Source organism: Amphiura filiformis, chromosome 17 (genome assembly GCF_039555335.1).
Source record: "Amphiura filiformis chromosome 17, Afil_fr2py, whole genome shotgun sequence".
NCBI lineage: Eukaryota > Metazoa > Echinodermata > Ophiuroidea > Amphilepidida > Amphiuridae > Amphiura > Amphiura filiformis.
In genome coordinates, this window is record NC_092644.1 from 175803 (window position 1) to 201856 (window position 26054).

General features: G+C 36.4%; 1 protein-coding gene across 1 annotated transcript; it reads left to right on the top strand.

The window, feature by feature from the left end:
- Positions 1-761: 761 nt before the first annotated feature.
- LOC140138284 (hematopoietic prostaglandin D synthase-like) lies at positions 762-24628 on the top strand. The gene is made up of 9 exons (XM_072160197.1): positions 762-1010; positions 3733-3825; positions 4489-4613; positions 6356-6460; positions 7291-7455; positions 19868-19961; positions 22387-22502; positions 22975-23079; positions 23316-24628. Exons 1-9 carry the CDS (start codon positions 878-880, stop codon positions 23478-23480), a joined length of 1101 nt encoding a protein of 366 aa, XP_072016298.1. The 5' UTR covers positions 762-877; the 3' UTR covers positions 23481-24628.
- The last annotated feature ends 1426 nt before the right edge of the window (positions 24629-26054 follow it).

Genomic DNA, 26054 nt, shown 5'->3' on the forward strand with positions numbered 1-26054 from the left:
AAAAGGGGGGGTGGAAGCATTTTTGGCAGGCTGAAAGTGGGGGTCAAGCGCTTTTTGGCAGGACGAAAGGAGGGGGAGGCAAGCGATTTTTGGCACAGATATTTTGGGCACCATTTCTATATTACGCCCTAAAAAGGTGCAGGAAAACGTTAGAAACACATTCAAATACGCAAAATGTCCTCCTCGCTGCGCTCGCATTATATGATAAGACAATTTAAGGTTTTAAATTCGCCGGTTCCCCACATTTTTGCATGTGTAAGGAGGGGGCAAAATTTTTCGGCCCCTTTACAGACCTCAAAATTTCAGGGCCCCCTTTTGACATGAAAATTATGGGTCAACCCCAGAGAAAAGCATATAAACTTTTTTTCCAGGAAAATGTGTGGTCATTATTTCAGGCCCCCCCCCCCAGGAGGGTCAAAAATATTCAGGCCCCCATTTTTACATCAGCCCCCCTAACAAGTGTTTGTGAACAGTCCCTTATTTATTTATTAACACATTTAATGCGCGAGAAAAAAAAATCCCGTGATTTTCACTGTTTTTATTATTTTATTACGATATACAACCTAAATTAAAAATGTTGGGAAATGCGAGCATTGTTGTCAATTTTCATGTTTTCTTTATTTCTATTCTGATACTCAACGAGTAGAAGTTGTACACGTTGCCACCAAGTGGTACTCGGCCGTATTTCGTTCCGCAAAATATGCAAAGTCAAGTGCAAACCAACCAAAGACATGCAGTGATACAGCAGTTTTAGTCAAGGTCAGTGGTATATCCTGCAGAGTATTTAAACCGAGTTCATATCGTCCCTGCCATGCATACATATCAGTAAGTGTACTATTTTTCAATAAGTGTGGTATAATCAAAATAAATCTCCAAAATGCCGAAATACAAGTTAACTTACTTCAATGCTAGGGGTCGAGCTGAGGTAGTACGATATGTTTTTGCACTGGCTGGGGCAGAATATGAAGATCATCGTATAGAGGGTGCAGATTGGCCTACTCTAAAACCAAGTAAGTGTTCATAGTTTGATAAACGGAATCCAGTATGATATGTGTCACAGCTTGTCACTGTCACCGTGGTGCCGCACATTATTGTTGTCCTTTCCGTCCAGTTGCATTATTTGCCAGGGCATTTTCAGAGTTCGAGGGGCAGGGGGGGGGGAGGCAATTTTAAACGGGGGAAAGCGAATTTGGCAGACCAATTAAACTAAAATAAAGGTAAATATTTCTGTTTTGAGATCAATAGTTCAAATCGTTCTATAAATAAATAAGCATGGTAAAACGTGTTCTATCTATTGTGCTATTGTCCGACACGTACCTGGGAATTATTGTTGCCCGTCATTATCGATGGTTACCATAGTAACACAGTGCTTGATTTGATTGCAAGAATGAATTGGTTTTTTTGATTGTGTGTATACTGGCTTACATAATAATTTCGACAATTGGCTTGCCTTAGAGATAAGTTAATAATAGGGACCCGCCCGTGCATATTATATTCAGTATAATTAAATACGTCTGAATTATATATGAAATTAGTGTCTTTACCAACTTATTGTCGGCATTCCCCTAATACAAAAAAAATGGGGTAAAAAGTGAATTTTTGTGATTTGTTCAAAAAAATGTATAGTTTTATATACTTTGGACATATAATTCAGAAATAATGATGCTGGAAAAGTTCCATGTTCTCTCCCCTTACTCTGGCCTTAAAGAACTATTCAGTGATTTGCTCCTACGAAATATCGTGAAATCATCCAAATTCCTTTATTGCACCTTTGTTTTTAGTATAGATGTACTAAGGGCTGTGCAATAATTATAACCTTGGGGGAGGGTAAAAATTGGGGGTCAAAGATTTTTTTGGCCGACCGAGGGGTATGCAATTTTTGGCAAGCCGAGAGGGGGGGGCACACAATTTTTGGCACGCCATTTGTAAATTTAACCTCCCGGCTCATAACTGTTCTAATATAGCCTGCTGATGGTTAAGCCGAAAGCCGTGTAGGCCTATTAAAAACAAACATTTTATATGAAACCGTAACATAACAACATGTATGTATTTGAAATTTATCAATACTGCTGTTTTTCTCGATTTTTCCATATTTTTCATTTCAGATATACCTAATGACAATTTTATTGATTTCATGATTTATTCTTCACTTTTAAGCAATATGTACAAAATGTTCATTTTTTACACTGGTATCACTTAAAACTAATAGACCACGAGGTGATACATACATCTATATTACGGTTTCATAAAAATGTCCCATGAGAATTGTTTTTCCGAAACATTCTCCATTTTTACATTCTGAAACTTCTCTTTGGTACCTTGATCTTTGCGTAGTTGTTTTCAACAAATACAACCCATTTCGTAGTGGTTTTTAACAAATACAACCCATTTTGCTGTATTTTAACAAATACAACCCATTTTTGTCTTTTTCTTTATCAATGTTTAGAAAAACCTGTTAGAAAACAGAAAACGCAGGGGTTATTGTTTATCAACAATTGTTTTTGGTATGAAAATGTTGCCAGTAACACCGTCCATTTGACAACAGATATTGTGTTCCAATATCTGTAATTTGACAGTCACAAACTCAGCCCTGGTATACATTCACAATACACAATTGAAATATCAGACTGTTGAATGTGTCAGAGCGAGAACATCGTAGTTGTATTAGCTATGCAGGGGTCTTTTGCACACGGCACCTCAATATCTTATCTTTATGGAGTTATGATAACGTATTTTATGCCAAAGATCCATTTAAACAATTTTATACTGACCAGTGTCATTAGTATATCAAATCATTCTATTCAATAACGTTACTACAGCCTGTCTCAAAACAAAATTGTGAAAAGCGCCCTCTCTGGCAATTAGAAAATACCGTTGTGACATAATGCTTACACCAACGTCAAGGGCGTGGTCTTAGCTCTCAAATGTCGTTTGTTCTATTCAATTTGCTTGTTTTAATCTCGCGATATGCTTTCTTAACATGCGGGTTTTTTTTGGGGGGGGGGCTTTGGGGACGCCAGCCCCCCGGGGTCAAAGAAGGGGGCGGCAAAAACGAAGGGCGGTTTATCAAGAGTTCCTCCGTGAAATCAAAAGAATCCATCAATTACACAACAATACAAAATTGTTTTTACCGTTTTTACTGTTTTATCATGATACAGGTATAATGGTTCTCTTTTTCCACTTACGACAAATTAAAAGATAAATACATATTTCACATTCTGCTGTAAAATTAAATACATGTGCATGTCAACGATTTTATCATGGTAAATACTGTTCAGTTTGTCAATCAAGACATGTTAAAAGACAAACCAATATTGCACACTTATAGGTTAATGAACTTAGACAAGTTCATGAAATTTGACAAATTCATGAAATTAGACAAAATAATGCACGCGCGCTGATGAGATGCGTTAATGCACGAGCCCTGAGGGGGAGTGCAGTAGACGCATCAACATCAGCTATCATTGATTCATATGTACAGCCCTATAAAAGTGGCACAATTGTGATTTTACCCTTGCGTTGTTAACTAAGCATATCTCAAGATTTAATAAAGCAAATTGAACAGAACAAACGGTATGTGAAAGCTAAGACTATGCCCTTGACGTTGATGTAAGCATCGAGTTACAACGGTATTTTCTAATTGCCAAAGAGGGCGCTTTCACTTGCACAATTTTTTTGAGACAGGCTGTAAAACCCGGTACTATAACACTTTTTGCTTCACCATGTTCACAGCTATGCCAACCGGAACTCTACCAGTCCTAGAGGTCGATGGGAAGATGGTAGCACAAAGCCAAGCCATCGCCCGGTATGTAGCGCGAGAGTTTGGTAAGTAATATGATATTACGAACACTATATTATTTTAATTCACAGAAAATGTAAATAATTTATACCGTTAGAGTAGGTTCCGATCATGGTCAGTGGCGTACCGTGGCCGCTTCTACCCGGGGGCTGAAGAAAATCAAACTTTGCCGCCCCTTCCCCAACAGCCCGAAAAGGTTGACCCAATTTTTTTGCCGATAATAAAACGATCTAAAACGCTTAGGAACACAGTACGGAAACGCTTAAATATGCCAATTTTCCTCCTCACTGCGGTCCCAACATGTATTGCAAATCGGGATCCCAAAAATTTGGCGGGGGGGCAATCATCTTGATATACGTCGGTCGCTGGTTCGAATCCAAGTCTGGGCACTTTCAATTTAAAAACTTCTTTAAGATTTTCTTCACGAGAATATAAAAGTAAGATTTTGTGCTGAATATGCTACGGCTTAAATGGTTTTTTTTTCTTTTACAAATTAAGCGTACTGTCATCCGTCCAGCGGGAAGTCGCGTATACGCGGGGACTAATGCTAACAAGAACCTTGCAAAACATTATACTCGATGGGTGCGGAAAAGTATCACTGGCGACAAACATTAAAGCTAATGAATCAGAGGTGTCGATAAAAGATATATGAGTAAATTTATGCATTTTTTTCTTTCTTCGTCATTTAGACTTGGCTGGTGACAATAACTTGGAAATGGCTCAATGTGAACAAGTAATGGAAACCCTCGTTGATATGGGAAATGACACGAGCCCTTTAGCCATTGTAGGTGGTGAAAAAGATGAAGCCAAAAAGGTAGGTGTGATAGCAGGATATTTGCGTAACATTGTGCCAAATCAAAATCATCAACGTTTTAATTGGATTATTAGTAGGTATATCACCTCAAAAATAATCAGCAGAAACGCGTTATTTATTGTTCCTACATTATTAAGCTTTATTAAAGCATCAAAAATCAAAAAACAGAATTGAAATCGGTCAATGCATTGTGATGTAATGTCAATTTAAAGATGCTCGTAGATGGAATGAAATCCTGCCACAAATGGCTGTAATGATAAAATTTGCACATTTCGAGATTTTGAAGGTTTATTTGGACGCTTGCTTGGAAAAACAGCGTTAATTTAAATAGCACATGTTAAATGCCTATCTTTCCTGACTTCGTTACAGAAAACAAAATTAAAAAATACTATTTTAGCCATTTCGGCCAATCTGCAGACAAATTAAATCTCAAAATATGACTAAGTTCAGCTTATTAATATGCAAAATTGATGCCAATAGAAAACCGTACATGATATAAAGGTGCGGTTTTTTTTTTTCTTACATATGTATACAAAGTTCTTTTAATTGATGACAAAAATACACAAAAAGTAATTAATTATGCAAATTAGGTAATTACAGCTAATTATGTATTTATGATATTATTATGCAAATTAGGCATGAGTAATTTTTTTTTTTCAATATTTCATTCATCATAAATCTTTTAAGTATGATCCTGTTATGAGGTTGACTAAATGAACTGCAGTTAATTATTTAAAAAACAATACAAAAAAATTAAAAGTTTGACATTTTGATTTGACGGTGTCTGGAATATAATTTTCATTTTTACTGTAAACATGGTATGTGTCACCATTACTCAAAGCCAAGTCCGAAAAGTAAAAATTAAAATTCAGTTGCAATGAGACTTTAAATTAACATTTTGTCATCTGGATTAACATGGGAGGATAATCGGTAAAATGAACAGCAATTTTACTGTACCGCGTATACAAAAATAGTATGGCCTTGGACACACACAATGGCTTAGAGCTAATTGTGGTTTGGAAAATTACTCCCTAAAAAAACATTGATTAATGTTTTGCTTCAACTGGTTTTAGGGAAGTGTTTCATTTGTTGTCGACGGAATTAATTTATATGCTAAGAAAGATTAGTATTTCAGCTAAATGGTGATAGTTCCTTTACTTCAGTAGGCCTATATTTACTGATTTATGAGCGATCTTCAAAAATCCATAAAAACAGGCAGTAGTTCTTAAACAAAACAATTTTTTAATTTGGGGGACCCGATGGTAGCCTCAGGAAGGCTTCACACACCATATATTAAAAATTCAAACAATTTGGATAAATGAAGCATATGAAGAAATTCATTTATCGACATGGATGTTTTATAAAATTGGCCAAATTTGAAGCGCGCCCTTTTCAATTCACTGTTATGCTTGCATGCACAAAGTAGCAGAATTATTGTGCAGCCACTGTGACATACCTATTATTAGCATTATATAATTTGGTGCCAAATTCATACATTCTCGAATATAATGCGGTTAAATCTTCTGTCGTGAATTTGGTTATAATAATGTTGAAGACGCGGGTTGAAGATTTATCCAGTTTTTATTTTGCTAAGTGAACTGTGGGCACACACGCGCACCGCCCCCCTCATACACCCTCACACACCCCACCACTCCCCACAAATACAAATAAGACTATATAAGACGCACACATTAATGTGTTATAATTATGCAATTTTCATTCCCAATTTGAATGCATCTTAGGCAGAATTGAAGAAATCCATATTTGAGGACAAGATCAAAACCAAGTTGCAATATCTCGACAATTTTCTTGCAGCCAACGGAGGAGAATTTTTCGTTGGGAAAAAGGTAAATACATTATGTATATTCATGTCTATACCAAATATTGTTCGTTGTGAGCAACACATACTGAAGAATCTCGGATAACAATAAAATTTGCATTATAATGCCTATAGAGGGCTACGTAAATTTAGGCATGAGTCATGCCCATGAACATGCCAAGATCTTGCCATGAACATGCCAAGAACATGCCCTATTTTCGCTATCAACGGGTATGAATTTTCGTGAATTTGGGAATATTTGTGATGGGTTATTGATGCTCAAACATGAATATTCATGCCCTTGCATGCTTTTTTGTCATGCGTTTAGTCAGAGCCTTGACATGTTCAGAACGTCTTGTCATGTTCCTGGCATGATTTGCATAGCAACCAACTTCATACCGCTGAACGCCATCGAGAAATCGACTTTATAACTGTTTCTAAAATTAGAGAAATTTAGGCCAAAATTCTTTATTAATTATTATGCTGTTTAGGAAAGTTTGAAATATTCCAAAAAATATTGGTGTCAAATGAATTGGGTTTTTGTGTAAAATCTGTAGCATCCGATATCTGGAGTATACTATATGTTAGGGGAACATCTTTTTAAATAATTCAGTACACCTAATCGCGTTAATCTTGGTACTCTTGATAGGATATTTATTTCCACTCTGTGAAATTTTAATTAAAAGTGTATATAAATTTTGCCAGTAATATATATAGGTCATTGGGACTCAGAATTGGATTGACCAGCAAACACAAGATATTATACAGAATAACATGTTTGCCAAAAATATTTTGCAAATCAATAACATTTTGACAGCATTATTTTTTATACACATTTCTCGATATATTTATCACCAGTTTACGGTAGCCGACGTAGCAGCCCTGTTTCGCCTCGATCGTGTTATTGGGGATTTTGGTGATGACGCTCTCAATGATTTTCCTAAATTGGCAGCACACAGAGAGAAAGTCAGCAAGGAACCTAAGATTGCTGCTTGGATCGAGAAGAGACCTAAAACTAATTTCTAAGGAAGGGATAGTTACGCTGTGATTACATTGACGCTGTAGTTTTAACACTTCCCCAGAAAACACAAAACGTTTTCGACATCATTCACAAAAGGTTATAAGCGGTTGTCAGAAAACGTTTAAATATCTGGTTATATAAAGGGTATATTAAGGGTATAAAACGTTTTCATAACATTTAAAAAAATCATTTTTGATAATCTACTGCCCAGCAAACACAAAATGTTTTGTAAGTAGATAAGCTTTCACGACGGGATTCCATAACAAATGATTTTTATTCGGGTGCGCCGTCGAATATCACATCACCGGTGCAGCCGGTCAATGTGTGAAAACTGCAGTACTGTTGCAGCCAGTCACTGTGTGAAAATTGTCAAGCTTTCGTCAGATGTGGCTCTGACTCTAGCACTCGAGGAATTAAGGAACAAAATATGTGGCATATTTTGAATTTGAATTTTGAATATGATGAATAGGTTCCAAAATGGGATCACGCGACAAACATGCACTAGGAGACAATTTTCCATGAAAATCTGTGACTGGTTGAGAAATCTGTTAGATTACCGATTTTCCCGGATTTTTCAACCGATCACATGTATTTTATATCCTAGAAATGGTTAAATCATGGTCTGAACTCTCATTTTAGCCTACAATATTACTCGAAACTTCATGGTTGTATTTTTGTTTTATAAAATCTAAAAACAAAGGAAATGATCCAACCACGAAATGATTAAAACGCAATTTATAACAGAATAATAGTAATGATTTTTTTGTATGTATGAGTGATATATTAAAACAAATACGTGTAATGGACGAATTAACTTCAAACATTACCACTCAGTGAATGATAGATTGTCCCATTTCACTTGTTCTCACATCCTGAAATCATGGTGAAATGCAAGAATTCATCTTTCACCTCGTGGAGGCTCGTGGTTCATTAATTGAAATAAAGGGTTTAACCCCTCCCTTTACAAATTACAAAACATTTTTCGCATAACGTGACATACATTTTGTTGCTTTGTAAAATGTAAACACCTATGAATAGAGGAAACGTTTGTCTACCCTCCTTTAAAATCATTTTTCTTCAGTCAAAAATAATCACATTTACCAAAAACGATGCTTTCAAAAAAGTTGCACTTTTAAACATACAATATCTGGAGATTAACACAATATTAATTAATTAAAAAAAAAACTTCCTTGACTCGGAAACGTTTTTTGACGATAATTTCTTAGGCGAGATGTCTCGGACTGTTTTATTTTCTTGGATACTTAGCTGTAACGTGTGCCGGCTAATCACATCATCATGCAGAGGGTGCAGAGTTACCTCTTTGACACGGTACTTCTTGTATGACATATACACATCCAACCATGCCCTTTTTGACAAAAGTGAAATTTTGTCCACCAACTGCATTATGCAAATGTTTTTTTGGCAAGGACAGGGGGGAAGCAAGCGATATTTGGCAGATCATTTTGAGAATTCACCACCCTGAGGTACACATAATATTGCACCAGCCCAAATGCACGAGCCCCGCAGGAGGAGAGTACATTCGACAAATCAACGTACAAGGGCATTTATTTATAAATAATCCCGTTTTCACTCAAAATATTGGTAAATGCGAGCATTTTGTTGTCACTTTTTATTCATTGGTTTTCTTTATTTACATTTTGATACTCGGTTTGAACATCATTATTTACATTTTGATAATCAACGAGCAAGTATTAAGCTGTATACGTTGCCATCAAGTGGTACTCGGTAAGTTCGTTACACAAAACATGTAATTAGAGTAAATTGCAAACCAAGCAAAGACATGCAGTGATTCAGCAGTTTTAGTCAAGGAGTATTTAAACCGAGTTCCTGTCGTCACTGCTACGCATTGATATCAGCAGTGTACTATTTTTTCAATAGTGTGGTGTATTAAAATTCAAATCTCCAAAATGCCGAAATACAAGTTGATTTATTTTAATGCCAGGCCGGCCGAGCCGAGGTAGCACGATATGTTTTTCACTAGCTGGTGCAGAATATGAAGATCATCGTATTGAGTTTGCTGATTGGCCTGCCCTAAAACCAAGTAAGTGTTCATAGTTACATAAGGGTGGTGCAATTATGTAACCCAGCTTGAATAACAGGTTTGAAATTTTTGCCGGGATTTTTTGGCAAGACAAAAGCAAAGGAGTGGAGCAAGCAAATACATTGGTTTCAAAATGTCGCCCTAAAAAGATGTAACATGTTAAAACGGTTCGAATAAGTGGCTCCGGAACCGGAACCGCGGCGTGGTAGCCGCCCCAATAATGTTGGTGGTGCTGGGGGCGGGGTGTAATTCAAGGTAGAATGCATAACTTTTTGAGTAAAATTCATAACATTGGGTTAAAATTCATAATTTTATATTAGGGTAAATTCATAGATTAAGAATTTCATGCAAAAATGTATGCATTTTGAAAGCTTCGCGCGAGAGGGGGATGCCACCACCCCCTTAAGCTTTTCGCGCCTCGGAGCAGGGCCCATATTAATGCCCCTCCCATATTAAAAAATCTTCCGAGCCTCTGCAAATATGCATAATTTCATGCTCGTTGCCCTCACATTCCGGAAAAAATGGCATAATTTGCAAATGGGGTGGCGAATATTTTTTGGCAAGCTAGTCCGAGGCAGAGCAAATATTTTTTGGCACTGTCAAATGGGGGTGGGGCACACTCATTGTGATTTCACGGTTTGATATCTGATAATCTATCTGGAACATCACTCATAGTTGAGAGGTCTAGAAAAACCTATTCAATCTGACATGCTGCTCATCCTAATTTCATTGTGAAATACAGCTGAGTCTTCTATATGAGGTTGTGAGTTCCAATCATGAGCTGTGTTTGGAAAGAAGATCTTCTGGAAACAGTCCTCGCAGATGGGATCTCAAATGTGAGCAGCTGCTGCTGACATGCTGTTCAATCTTATTTCATGCTGAGTCTTCTATAGACGTTTAAATATGAGGTTGTGAGTTCCAATCATGAGCTGTGTTTGGAAAGAAGATCGGAAACAGTTGGTACTAGTAGATGGGATCTCGAAGGTGAGCAACTGCTGCTGACATGCATGCTGTTTAGAGAATAAAATATTTTGTCTTTTGCCTATCCAATATCGTGTCATAATGGATGGGATTATCGTAGTGGATACCGGCTGCGCCGGCATCCACCACTCAAAATATTGGCCAGCCCATCCATTATGACACGATATTGGATAGGCAAAAGACAAAATCCTATCTTTTATTCTCCTTCTTATTCCGTTTTAATGTAATTTTTGCAAGAAAAACTGCCTTTTTAAAGAAAAAAATGAAGTTACTTTTGTGAGGGCATCCCCGTTGTTTTAATTGAACGAAACCATCACGAACATCTAAGCCGCCGGATCGCGTTCTTAGTTCTCGCGCGTGTATTACGCGAACGCATTATCGCGCGATCATTGAGGAGCAACAAGCGTGCCGCCGTTGCGTGGCGGCTCGCGCCCTGACTAATACCACTATCAACTATTGTGAGATATTATACACCAGAAAACAAATCAAATTACGTGAATTATTTACAAGACGCACCCATTGAATAAGAATCATCCTTATTTCATAGTGAAATGCAGCTGACTCTTCTATAAACGTTCAAACATGAGGTTTTGAGTTCCAATCACGAACTCTGTTGGGAAAGGTCTGGCGAAACAGTTGGTACTATAGTAGATGGGGTCTCGAGGGTGAGCAGCTGACATGCTGTTCATCCTTATTTCATTGTGAAATGCAGCGGAGTCTTCTATAGACGTTCACATGTGCGTTACACTTCATGTTTGTTGATAATGTGACGCGGAGAAACCAGTTTTGTTCAAGTGCTCTGTGGACATGGCCATTGGCGTATCAGGGCCAGTTGTCTGAGTGAGCAACAAAGAAAGCGTGATCCAGTTGGCCTAGCAACGGTCATAATTGTAACGTGCACTACGACAGCGAATAGGTACTGACGCGGCGCCTATAGGTAGTGAAAAAGATGAAGCCAAAAAGGTAGGTATGAGAGATGGAAAGGTGCGTAACATTTTGCCAAATCATCAATGTTTTAATTAGATTATTACTAGCATTATATAATTTGCCGCCAAATTCATAAATTCATAAATGTATAGATTTATTGCGGTAAAATCTTCTGTCGTGACTAAGTTAAAATAATGTTGAAGACCCGGGTTGAAGATTTAGCCCGTCTTGAATTTGCTGATGAACCTTAGTCATACACGCGCACCCCCCCCCCCCAGAAAAAATATATAATATTTTATATTTTTATCGTCGCTACCGCTAAAGATTGATGGTTTGCTTTTACGGCAGACTGATCTGTTGATTTCTGGGTAAACTTTGGGAAGCGACGATCATATTTTGTGTGGTAAACTTCAACGCCTCTCCAATAATCAGTTGTTCAGCCGCATTCGGCAACTTATAAAGCAAGACTTTTAACAAAATATTTTTTGCGAAAATATAACATTTTGACAGCATTTTAAAAATGTTTTTAGAGTGTTTTTGTCATATGAAACGTTTTAAAAGGTTTATGACTTTAAAATTTTTCTATAACCCAACATTTTTTTTTTTTTTTTTTTGGGAAGCTGGTTTGACCACATCCCTGGTTTGACACTATCGTGGTTAGAAAAGTTTAACAAGGTTTTTAATATATCATTCTCGGTTGTATCCTCTTCTTTTTTCAATGTAATGAACCCATGCAGCAGTTATATAGCTTTATATCTACTGGCTCACAACGCCAACATTATTTTACACATTTCTCAATATCACCAGTTTACGGTAGCCGACGTAGCAGCCCTGTTTCGCCTCGATCGTGTTATTGGGGATTTTGGGGATGATGCGCTCAAGGATTTTCCTAAATTGGCAGCACACAGAGAGAAAGTCAGCAATGAACCTAAGATTGCTGCCTGGATAGAAAAGAAGACCTATAACTAATGCCTGAGGAGGAATAGTTACCATGTTTACATTGTGATTCTGTTGTCGCGATATTTTAACACTTAGTTCTGTCAATGCTGAAGAGAAATTAGTTACGTACACTCCGGGCGTACACCGGGGCGTACACTGCACGAGGACACGTACCATTTTCATCATAGATCTTATGATTATACACACGTGAATCAAGCAAGAGATTTCTTTCACCAAGTATCAGTACTGGCAAGTATGACAGTTGAATAAAATAATATAATCCAGAGATATATTGATCGCTCTGCGGTGGTCTTAAGGTCTTTTACCCAAATTTACACGAATGCACAACACAAATACACTTATTTATTAAGCGAACAAAATCTAAGTCTTTAATTGAAAGTAAGATATGATTTGTACAATATATGACAACAAATGCACATACAAAATTATCAAACATAGCTTAATTATTCTAATCAGTATTTAGCCAGCATTCTTCTTCTTGATGGTTACAGAGAGTCTTTGCAATGTTCTGGACGGCTGATGTATTATACTTATTTACTTGTCCTACGAAAATCACCGAAGTCCATTGTACACTTGCATTGATAAATATCCTTGCGAATAAAATCCTCACACAAAAATGGCGTTGCTTTCTCCAAACACTTATCTCCTTGTGTTGCTTTCTCCAAAAATGGTGCTATTTCCACCTTTCAAATAATATCTTCAGGAAGCAGGATGCGATGCAGTTGTCCCCACTTATATTGACAGATGTGTTGTCTCACCAAGTCGACAGAAGAATATATATTCCTTTCTTGGAAAAAGTACGTTCTTTGACTGCATAAAATATTTCTGGTTCACAATTTCCTTTCTTTGAAGGAGTTTGACTCTAAGCACATTAGCTAAGTTAGCCCAGATCAACACTATAAACTGTGAAGAACCATGTTTACATTTTCTTATACTAAGCACTGGAAAAAACATTCTATTAATAGGCAATTACTACCTTCACACTATGCTACAATATAACAATAACCTTTCAAATGACATCACTTCCTGAAGGTTTATATACAAAATAAATCATCATGCGCACAGTACAGTTTCCAGCTCGATACACCTGAGCACACAGCTTCCTCCAAGAGCTTCCAAGCAGAGAACAACAAGCAGTGAATGTCTCCACCACAGTCTTTGATTACACTACACGATTGAGTGCATAGCAATGTAAGCTGTGAAGCTTTTAGCTGAAAATGGGCCTCTTTGATTGGGTTTTGTCGAAACCTCAAGTGTTCCCTTCATCCAATCAGATAAAAAAAATATCAAACAGAAGCTAACACTTCCTAAAACACCTTCAGTCACTAGGTCAACAGATAACGCAATTCAATGTTATAGCAAGGCGAAGGTGGAAAATCTGTTGAAAATTACCTATCCAAGCACATTTTTTGACCAAAATGTAGGTTTTAAAAGTCAAAACCTCAAGTGTTCCTGACAATATTTTTCAAATTTTATGTCATTAAATGAAAAAGCACACATTGTTCATATACTAGAGTCACTAGAATAAGCAATGGTCAATTTTCCTTAAAATATGGCGTAGGCTATAGGTATGCGAAACTGTGGGCGTACAATATTTATGCTCTCTGTGTATTTTCTAACGGCGTTGCTGATTGGCTATGCATAAGAAAGCAGCATTTCTGATTGACATGTTTGTATGCGTCTCCATACTATTTTTCTAAGTCTTTTTAGAGCGTTTTATTTAAAAAACACATGTGCAAAAAATCGCTTGCCCCCCTCTTGACCAGCCCCTCCCAAAATATTACCCTCCCCCCAGGGCTCATAATAATTATATTGCATAGCCCCTTATGATTAAAATAAATTCGTCTGGTGCTTATTCCTTTATTGCTTCTTGTCAAGTTTGTACTTGCTTTTCTCTATTATACAATGTTGCCTTTAACCAACAGTCTATACATGGTACATTGTCACCATTAGTGGTACTATGTATGTTCGTTCGGCAAACTATACCATTAATGTCAATTGCAAACCAGCCAAAATCATGCAGTGAAACAGCAGTTTTTGTCAAGGTCAATGGTATTCAATTATATAATTCAGCTCTTCCTGCAGAGTAATATTTGAGCTGTTGACGATGCCTGCCTTGCATGCATGATAATACAGTGTTATTTATCAGTGAGTGTGATATAAAATAATATATCCAAAATGCCGAATTACAAGTTGACTTATTTTAATGCCATGGGCAGAGCTGAATTACCACGACTTGTTTTTGAACTGGCTGGGGCAAAATATGAAGATCATCGTATTGTTGGTACCGATTGGCCTACTCTAAAACCAAGTAAGTGTTTATGTATTTATTTGCTTGTTTTTATTCCTTAATTCTAATAGTGCATAGTTTCCTAATGGCATGCCGGTTCCTCCTTATGGATATCGCTTGCCCCTCCTCCCACCCTCATGCTGCCAAATAATCTTTATTCCCATAACATGCCATTTTTGGAGATGCCAATTTGCAAACCTAAAATGGTATAGACCTATATTGCAACAAATTCCAAAGCATTTTTAGAGCGATTTATTTAAAAGGCGCCTAATGAATGTGTGCCAAAAATCACTTCCCCCCCCCTCCCCTTCTTGGCTTACCAAAAATTGCTTGCCCCTCCACCTTTGAACAATTTTACTGCCAGTCTGTCCTCAACGGAAAGGTGGCAACCATAAAGCTCGTTAGTCCAAAATTCAGTTCCCCCTATTTACATCGGTATTATTTTTGCCCGTATTTATATGTGGTAGATAACATAGTTTTGTTAAAAAAATATTATGGAATTTTGAAGTAGTTTGTGTTCAGTGTGTTATTTTGTTAGTCAATGCAGTAAGACTTACTACGCACCACCGCAATACACGCATTTGAAAAATTATTGCAATGTCATTATTTATTTTGTACTGACAATGACGGGTACCATGGTAACACGGTGTCGAAAACGAATACAATTTCCTTGCTTGATTAATTTGCTTTCTTTTATGTTGTGGTTACGGTCTGGCTTGCACAATTGGCTCCCTTTGCCTTGAATAAATAGAGGTTAAGGGCTGTGATTTTCTGAGGGACCTGAGAGCACATCAGACATATCGAATTGCATTTTGTCTTTGGGAACGAGGAATGTCGTTTTGCTATCAAATAATGTTGTGTTTTTTAATTCGCGATATAATACACATTTTATGGTAAATGATTAAGGGATCTGAAATGAGCATTTAGAGCGTTTCGACAGTATTTTTTTATGGGACATGAGAGCACCACAGACGTATCCAATTGCATTCTGAATACGAATAATGTCTTTCTGATATCAAATAATTTTCATTTTTTGAAATCACGATATAATAAAAATTTTATGACAAATTATAAAAGTGTATGTAGCTGGGAGGAAAATCCGACGATCAATTGAAAATTTTGACCTTTCATATTGAAGATATGGATTTCTTTCCCAAAAAGACCTATTTTTTGGTGTTTTGGGAAAAAATCCATATCTTCAATACGAAATGTCAACATTTTCAATTGATCGTCGACATTTCATTCCACCTACATACACGTTAAGTATAAATCATCAGATTTATAAAGTTTACTTCGAGTACTGTTAAATATCAAAAAATATCAATTTTTAATGATTTGCCATAAAATGTGTATTACATTGCGAATTTCAAAAAAAATTATTTGATATCAGAAGGACATTCTTCGTAGTCAGAATGCGATTTGATATGTCTAATGTGCTCTAATGTCATACCCCTTCTCTTAAAAATTTATATTTTTTGAAATTTAACAGTCCTCAAAGTAAATTGTATACATCTAATGGTAAGTACTTTTAAGTAAACTTTTATAAAATCGCGAATTTGAAGAAAAAAAAATCAAAATTATTTGCATTTTGATTGTTTGAAATTCGCGATATAATAGACGTATAATATAAGTATATGGTAAATGTCAGAAGGATGTTAGAAGGACATTCCTCGTTTTCAAAATGCAATTCGATATCATATGATTGATGTGGTCACAGGGATGTCTCACAATATTATGCCTTATACAGTCATGGACAAAAGTTTGGAATATTGTTTATTTTTTTGCATAACCCTGTTTTTAAGTGCAGATTTCTTACCATCAATGACCCGTAAGACATGCAAAATGGATCTCGGGTGTCTGCCAAGGTCTTAGGTACCATTCCATATCACACAATACCTAGTGTAGGACAAAGGCTTCTTATGCCTGACCAATGAACCATCGGGCATCGTTTTTGCAGTTATTTTAGCGCTATGATTCATAAGGTTACATTGGCTTTTGCATTACGGGGTGAAGAAACCAGCTTTATTTTGTAGCATCTGTCTGTTGTATACGATATTTCGAGGGTACGAGTTGAGCGCAGATTTATGCGCCAAAGTCATCGACTTACGTAACTGCGGCTACAAACAGAAGGATATAGGTGTCGCTTTAGGAATTACATAAGATGCAGTCTCTAAAATTTTGAAGAGACGTCGGGAGACCGGAACTACTACACCTAGACCAAGGTCAGGTCGGCCCCGAAAGACAACCGCCAGGGAAGACCGATCTCTCCTGAGACTTTGCCACAATGTCCGCACGGAGTCTGCAACTCGGCTACGAACAGAATGGCTGAGGTCCATAAAAGCTCCTGTTACCAGGAAACTTGTGAACAATAGACTGGCTAATGCAGGTTTTCGCGCAAAACGACCAATAAGAAAGCCGATATTTCTGCCAAGACATCGGCATGCGCGCTTGCTTTGGTCACAGAGACATAGGGATTTGACAGTAGGCCACTGACGTAATGTGATCTTCAGTGAAGAGGCCCGGTTCCTCCTTTACAGACAAGATGACCGATTCAAGGTCCGAAGACAGGTTGGTCAAGCCCTGCTTGCGGATTGTATCCTTCCTAGAGTCCAGGGAGATGGTGGTGGAATCACAGTACATGTATGGAGAACATTTCACAGTAGGTCGAAATCACAACTCTACATGCTAGAAGGACACGTGAACCAGAACCAATACCTGTATGTTGTTGATACAGTAATGCTTCCGTTTGCAAGAAGAGACTTCGGGAACAATTTCGTGATCCAAGATGACAACACCACGGCGCACAGAACCCTACGAGTGAGGGAATTCCTTGAAAATGAGAATATAGAACATCTGGACTGCTCGGCTTTAAGCCCGGATATCAGTCCAATAGAGAACTTATGGGCAGAAGTATCCCGCAGGATAGGTAACATGGACAACCAACCAATCACCCTGCAGGAACATAGACCCGCCCTCATTGCTTGCTGGCGAGATATTCCACAAGGGACCTTGGCAAACCTGGACGAGGGAATGTCACGTTGCCTTAATGACCTTGAGCTGATAAGGGGTGGACACACCAACTATTGAGATGTGTTTTCTCAAGCAAGAGACTTACCTGAACAAATCACAGTGAGAGTTTAAGTTTTTGTTTAAACAATAAAGTTTTCTAGTGTCTTTAATTTCATTTTTTGATACAAAGAGACCACCAAAAAGTGTTGCGATAGTGTGATCCTTCCATTGTAATGCGCTTCCTCGGGTATTTCTTTGTTTAATTGACAAACTGTGTGATGTAAACATCAAATGACATTCATAACTTTCAATTAAATTCAATTGAGCACTAATCCAGAACAATAAATCTGTTTCTAATATGATTGAAAACTGCATTTGATACAAAAATAAAAATATTCCAAACTTTTGTCCATGACTGTATGTTAGAAAAATAATTATCAAGCACGAATCACATGATTTTGTTTAAAAAAACCCAACTCATATTGACCATAAAAACACGCGATATTCTAAATTCCCACGCCGAAATTGTCACGTGCAATGACGTCATGACTACTTGTGCTCAATTGTTGTCAGCCTTCATTGTATTACTGGGACGTCATTGCACTGGACAATCGGCACCAGGAAATGTTCAAGTAACGCATGTTGAGAGACGGCTGTATTAATTGTTTTTATCAATACGAGTTTATTTCAAATAAAACCACTTCATTCGTAATTTTCTATCATATAAGGCATAATGTTGTGATTAGCCGGAGACAACCTTTAAAATGATTTGAGGGAAAAATCTAATATTTGGTCTTAACCCAGGAATTATGGAAACTTTCGGGCTGCATAACTGCTCAATTTTTATTCTAAAGTATATACAAGTATACATATTTAGATTGGCAATGACTTGATAAACTTGGTCAAATTTGGGCAATCCCCCATAAACATATTTTTTGGCCCACTTCTCTTTCGTTAAATGTAACAAAAAAAATCTTGGGCCAAATTATTTTTTATCAATTTGTAAAAACTAGATAAAAATATCTAGGCGTCGTTTTTTTATTATTTGGAATTTTGACCAACTTCGCCTCGTTGTGTTACTGAAAACATATATGAGACAACTAAAAACAATACCTTGATTCTCTTATTCTCAGGTTTAGGGATATAAATAAATTTGATTTGATTTGATTGATTTGATTTGATATTCCGTGATACTTACATGAACCCAGCAAACACAAACACGTTTTTAAAACGTTTTAAATAAGTTATATTTTGGCTTTTGGTTTAGGTAAAAACGTTTTAATAACATTAAAATGGCGGGTTATATAAAGGTCATGAAAACGTTTTAAAACGTTTTGTATGAAAACACACTACAGCAATATTTCTAAAATGTTTTCAAAAATGTTATTGTAAACTATTTTTGCAAACGTTTTTGCCAAATATTTTGCCAACACGTAAATAATATTATGTTAAAGTATTTGCCCCCAGCAGACACAGAAATGTTCTTAAATTGTTTTCTTCAAAACGTTTTAATAACATTTAAATGTCGGGTTAAATAAAGGCCATAAAAACGTTTTTAAAACGTTATTGCAAATATTTTGGGCAAACATTTTTCGCAAAATATTTTTTTAACCCCAAAATAACATCCTGTTTAGAATGTTTTGTATCATGTTTTCAAAAATGTTTTTGGAATGTTATTAAAACGTTTTTATAACCTTTATATAACCCGACATTTAAACGTTTTCTGTAAAACATTTTGTGTTTGTTGGGCAGTAGATTATCAAAAAATATTTTTCAATGTAATGAAAACGTTTTATACCCTTTATATAACCCGACATTTAAACGTTTTCTGACAACATTTTATAACCTTTTCCGAATGATGTCGAAAACGTTTTGTGTTTGCTGGGAAGGTATACTGAAAAAACGAAACACACAGGAGAGGTTGTTGAGTTGAAATTTCATAAACAAAAAACAATCGTAGAACAGAAGAGCTTTATACAGCAAATATGCACACATCAAATATCTACTTGGGTAATCGTTCAATGACATGTTAATGTGGATGTATCGCTATAAAGAAGAAAGTAGGATTTTTAAAAATATGGAATACTGGTGCTCCAACTTAACTATTTGCATTGTGAGTTATCTTTCAAAATAATAAAAATTTTGTCTTCTTTTAACGTTACTATAACAACATTTTTTTTTTTTTTTTATGCCTACAGGAACCCTACCAGTCCTGGAAATCGATGGGAAGAGGCTATCACAAAGTCTAGCCATCACTAGATATTTAGCGCGAGAGTTTAGTAAGTGAAATAATACGAACATTATATGCTGGCGAAGTTACGTAATAAATCGGATTAACTACCATAGCAATAGGTTAAAACAATTTTGATTATATCGCGCTGCACTACAATCAGGTTGTGTACCATAGATTGAAAACAATGCCGCTCCTTTCAAAGATACTAATCTTACAGGTGCGAGTGATCTGCATGATACGGTTCAATGCAGAGGTACCGCGTGGACGTAGTAGAGCCGCGCAATATAATCAAAAATTGTTTTCACCTATTGTTATTGGAGTTAATCCGATTATTACGTAACTTCGCCAGCGTATTATCCCAGTACATTGCGACAGACGATTATTTTCTGCCAGCGTCTTCCCAGCGGTTAAATTGGTCTCGTTGAGAATGAGAACAAATCTCTGAATAAAACTAGTCACTACAGAGGAAAATCAAGTCGAATACCGAAAGTTCCTGCGGTGAGCCGGGAAAACAGAAAATACAGCGACTGAAAATCACCCGCAAAGACGTCGACCTTTTATCTTACTTGTGTGCCTGACTGGTCACAACTTATTACGCGATAAGGGGCTGTGCCGTGGGGTGGGTGGTCCAAACGGCCTGTCAAAAAAACGTAGGTCTCGATAAGAGAGTAAAGGTATTGTTTTTAGCATCTATCGTTTCATATAACACGGGCAATATTATTATTATAAGTAAAACAACGAGGTACCAGCCCTACACCTATATATCCATTTCATATTGAAGTGCCCCCCCCCCCGGGGGGCGAAACCGAGTTGTTTTACGCCAAAAATAATGCTGTCGCGTGTTATATGAGACGATAGATGCACGACAGTGGCTAAAAACAATACATTTATTCTCATTTTTAAATACTTTAATTCAATTATCATAAGTATACCAAATGTTCATCAAATCAAATCGCATATTTTACAAGGAATTACCTACTCCTCATTCCAGAAAAATACAACACTCAATTTTTGGGATTAAAAAAATATTAGCAAGTTCTGGGAAATGAAACATAGCTCAATCCTAATCATTAATTTAGTCCTAACTGGAGAAAAAGTTCAATATTGTACTAATTTCTTGAAAAAAGAGCCAGAAAAAATACATTTTCCGCAAAGACTTGGAACATGTCTAAGCATTCCAGATCTTTAGTATTTTGTTCTAACTTTTTTGTGTTATTGCTTTGTGTTACCTTTTTCTGGTACTTTAATTAAGGGATCCAAAATGAGCGTTTATTGCGTTTCGACAGTATTTTTTGTGGGACATGAGAGCACCTCAGACCTATCGAATTGCATTCTGAATACGAAGCATGTCTTTCTGATATCAAATAATTTTCATTTTTTAAAATCACAATATAATACAAATTTTATGACAAATTATACAAATTTGATATTTTTCAAATTTTGATATATAACAGTCCTCGAAGTAAATTATATAAATCTAATGATATATTCTTAAAGTGTATGTAGCAGGAGGAAAAGCCGACGGTCAATTGAAAATTTTGACCTTTCATATTGAAGATATGGATTTTTTCCCAAAAAGACCTAATTTTTTTGGTGTTTTGGGAAAAAAATCCATATCTTCAATACGAAAGGTCAACATTTTCAATTGATCGTCGGCTTTTCATCCCACCTACATACACTTTAAGTATAAATCATCAGATTTATAAAGTTTACTTCAAGTACTGTTAAATATCAAAAATATCAATTTTAATGATTTGCCATAAAATGTGTATTAAATTGCGAATTTCAAAAATCAAAATTATTTGATATCAGAATGACATTCTTCGTATTCAGAATGCAATTCGATATGGCTGATGTGCTCTAATGTCCCAAAATAAATACTGTCCAAACGTTCATACCCCAGCCCTTAAATAGTTGGTTATGCCAATGAAAAATGCCTTTTCCAAAAATGAAAATGCATAAACTGAAATTAGTCTTTATACAATTCTTTCTCTAGATTGTCACAGCATACGAAAAACACACTAAAATGCAGGTTCTTGTCTCTTATTTCCAAAAATTGGCCAAATGTTAAAATTTAATATTTATTGCTTGTTAGGACCAACTAAGGATTAGGATTTAGTTGTGTATATTTGGCAAAACAGGATAATATTTATTTAATCCAAAAAAATTAGTTCTGTATTTATCTGGAATAGGGAGTAGGGCTTAGAATCGATCAGTCCCGTTGTTGCTGACCACCACCGATTTGTTCAAATAGCGCGTACGAGTATCGCGGCGACACGTACGCGCTAAAGTGAGTGATATCGTGTCATATCACACGGGCAAGAACCAATAAGATTGCAAGAACACTCTGAAGTGTTTAAGAATATGTTTTAGAGTCATCTCAGGAACATAAAAAAGTTGGTTTGGTTTGGTCCTGTGAAGTGCACAGAAAGCTCCCCGAGTACTATATGGATGATTTTTTTTTCATACAGATTTGGCTGGTGACACTAACTTTGAAATGGCTCAGTGTGAACAGGTACTGGAAACCATCGTTGATATCGCCAACGATCTGATGCCAGTATTTCATGAAAAAGATGAAGCCAAAAAGGTAGGTTTAATGGATGGAGTGCGTACTATTTGCGTAGCCCTGGGCGCCACAACCCCTAGCTACGCCACTGCCCGCGTCTACGATATTCTCGGGTGGGGTGGGGGTGGTGGTAGGGGCGCCAATGTTGTTTCTTGTCCCGGGCGCTACCAACCCTAGTTACGCCACTACACTAATAGGTAAGGTCCCTGAACAGAACTGACACAGATGAAAACATAGTTTTACTGAATGATAAAAAAAATAGAAAACCAGATTTGACCACCTTTTAAATTTCACTCCTATTTTGTATAATGTTCCACTACTTAATTTTCGGGGACTTTCTATATAAGTTTTATAATACCCACCTAAATTCGTCAATTCTTCAAGATTGTTCGTTAGCTGTGTAGATATTGATAATTGTGATGGGAACATGTTGCGTCTTGGTATACGAAGTTATTATGTTGCACGGTTATTTTCATTCACTTTGAATTCACAGGCAGAATTGAAGAAATCCGTATTTGAGGAAAAGATCAAAACCAAGTTGAAATATATCGAAAACATGCTAGCCGCTAACGGCGGAGATTTCTTCGTTGGTAAAAAGGTAAATTTACATATAATTTTTATTTGTTTGTATTTATGAAAAAAAATAAACCTTTTATTATGTGGGCACCTTAAATACTAACCACTTGCACGTAAAATTAAATAACGTAATTAAATAACGTAATTCTCTGTTTGTTAAATGTAACGCATTCGTTAAATAATTAGACTAATATTGAACTAATAAATTGGTTCATGGCGGCAACTGTTTTCATATTTCTCAATTATACTCATTAACAGTTTACGGTAGCAGACCTGGGACTCCTAAACATGCTCACCCGTGTTCAATTGGTGACAGGTAATGACCTCAAGGATGTTCCTAAATTGGTAGCACACAAGGAGAAAGTCAGCAAGGAACCCAAGATCGCTGCTTGGCTGGAGAAGAGACCTAAAACTCCCTTCTAAGGATCGAAGGAATAGCTACACAGTGATTATTATTGACCACAGTGATTGTAACTCTGTTGGCACTCTAGTTTAGTGGTTTTCACATACGTTTTTTGAGAGTTTGGAGCATTTTACTATAGTTGCCCAGGCTTATTATCATGTATTTGTGTTCACCTTTAGTGTATATAAAAGTATTTTCTTGACTTCAGTAACATAGGGTCAATTGTATGTTGTTGTATCTTGTTCACAGCGCTGACTGACAAATTGTGGGACGGTATCCGCAAATGTAGGTACAGCTGAACTCTGACCTATCGGGGAAATTGTTTTTATTTTGTGCTCAAAATATTCTAATTGGTTGTACTCAATAAAAATATAAACAAATATTGTCATCTCACATATATTATTTAAACTATTTCAATTATAGTATTATTACATGAATAAATAAATGAATAATAATTAAAGCAATGTTCCCGATAGGTACATCTTCAGCTCACCATAATTCTACCACAATGCATTGTGAATTGAATGCCGCATTGATTAGGCTGACACGTAAACTACGAGAAAAATGTTGCATCATTGGCAGCTCAGTAAAAGATGTAACGAAAATGAATAAATGATAATCAGTAAAATAGTCGATATAAAAAGCATAAATTGTAAAAATTACTTTAATTACTTTGTCATGCTGGTAAAGTTAACCAAGCGCATGGTAGATGCACCAAATACTCTCTAAAAGCTCGTGGACACATTACATGTGAAAAAGATTTAAAAACTTTCAAATTAAATTGAAGAATTGTTATTTTTAAGGAATACTTAAAATGAATTAAACATTATGATTATGATTCTGCTCTAATGCAAATGTTATATTTAAAGCAGATTTTCTCCAGGAAAAAAGCACTTTATGTTGTTTGACACAATTTAACCACCCTTTAGCATCTCCCCATGTTATGTAGTGCGACAAGCATGGATTTTGGCGTGGTCTTGATCAAGAGTACAACACGATAACCTTGTGATGAACTTTGTCAATCGAACGCCCTATCCGTGAGGCCACCGTGTTCTCGTTAAGGCGGGACATTTGACACAATTTTGACATGGGGTCACAAGTGGCATATACTTATAAAGCAGTGGCGTAGCTGCCGGGGGGGGGCATTGCCCCTGGCAAAATGCCTATTTGGGCCCCCGCCCCTAACGCTATTTGGGCTCCCGCCCCTAGCGCAAGGAAAAAAGAGGAAAAAGGAGAGAGAGAGGAAAAAATGGAGATGAAGGGAAAAAATGGTACTATATATCAAAATGTGTTGCTTTTAGGGCGCTAGCTAGCACTTATAATCCTTTTTTTTTTTTTGCTCTTCACTTTTTCAAGCCACCGAAAAAAAATTGGATCAACCTTTTCGGGCTGTTGAGGAAGGGGCGGCAAAATTTTTGTTTGGTGGATTTGGGCCCCCGCCCCTTACATGCTTGCCCCCCCCACCCCCTTGGAAAAAATCCCAGCTACGCCACTGTTATAAAGAAATGGTTGGAAATCACTCGTTTTAAAATGATTAGACTTGTGATATTATTGCTGATAGATGGTTTATTTTCTTATGACAAAAAAAGCAAAATAAATAAACAAACAAATCAAGAAATGTAAACCAAGAAGTTTCAATGTTTCAAACGTGGTGTTTATAACTGGTGTTGATCTCTTGATGAAGTCTTTTTGTCTAATGAGTATAGCAGAATTGACAGAATGTGGCTACTTCTTCGTGATATCTCTGTTACAGATAAATCGTGAAAAAAGGGAGTTCACACAATACAAGATTGGTTTCTGAACAATAGGGTATTGTTTTTAAACTAATTAAGCCACGATCTGTAACGCGACGTGACCCGATCAAACCGATTGGACAGTGTTGTGAAAGGTCAAACTGGCCTATGCATGTTATGTTTCAAGTAGCAAATTCCAGCTTAGTGATTTCAGTAAAAGAATTGTTTGCACTATCTGCGATATATGATTGGACACAACAAAGAATTAAAAAATCAACAGGATTAACTGGCATTGGTTTCTTTATATACCAGTCGGTCCATATGTGACCAGGATCAAACAAATTGTTAAAACCAATCCTTATACAGCTCATATAAGTCTTTCACGGAAACCTGCCGAACGCAGCTGAAAATAAAACCGGTCTGTATAAAAACTTTGCCTGTTTTAAGGGCTGGGGTATGAACTTTTGGACAGTATTTATTTTGGGACATCAGAGCACATCAGACATATCGAATTGCATTCTGAATACGAAGAATGTCATTCTGATATCAAATCATTTTGATTTTTGAAATTCGCAATTTAATACACATTTTATGGCAAATCATTAAAATTGATATTTTGATATTTAACAGTACTTGAAGTAAACTTTATAAATCTGTTGATTTATACTTAAAGTGTATGTAGGTGGGATGAAAAGCCGACGATCAATTGAAAATTTTGACCTTTCGTATTGAAGATATGGAACACCAAAAAAAAATAGGTCTTTTTGGGAAAAAATCCATATCTTCAATATGAAAGGTCAAAATTTTCAATTGACCGTCGGCTTTTTTACCTCCCTGCTACATACACTTTAAGAATATGTC

Bases quoted from the DNA above. Each gene is read 5' to 3' on its own strand.
- LOC140138284 (XM_072160197.1), top strand. From the start codon at position 878: ATGCCGAAATACAAGTTAACTTACTTCAATGCTAGGGGTCGAGCTGAG. The intron at 1,011-3,732 runs GTAAGTGTTCAT...CCATGTTCACAG, and splicing joins TTGGCCTACTCTAAAACCAA to CTATGCCAACCGGAACTCTA. The intron at 22,503-22,974 runs GTAGGTTTAATG...TTGAATTCACAG, and splicing joins AAAAAGATGAAGCCAAAAAG to GCAGAATTGAAGAAATCCGT.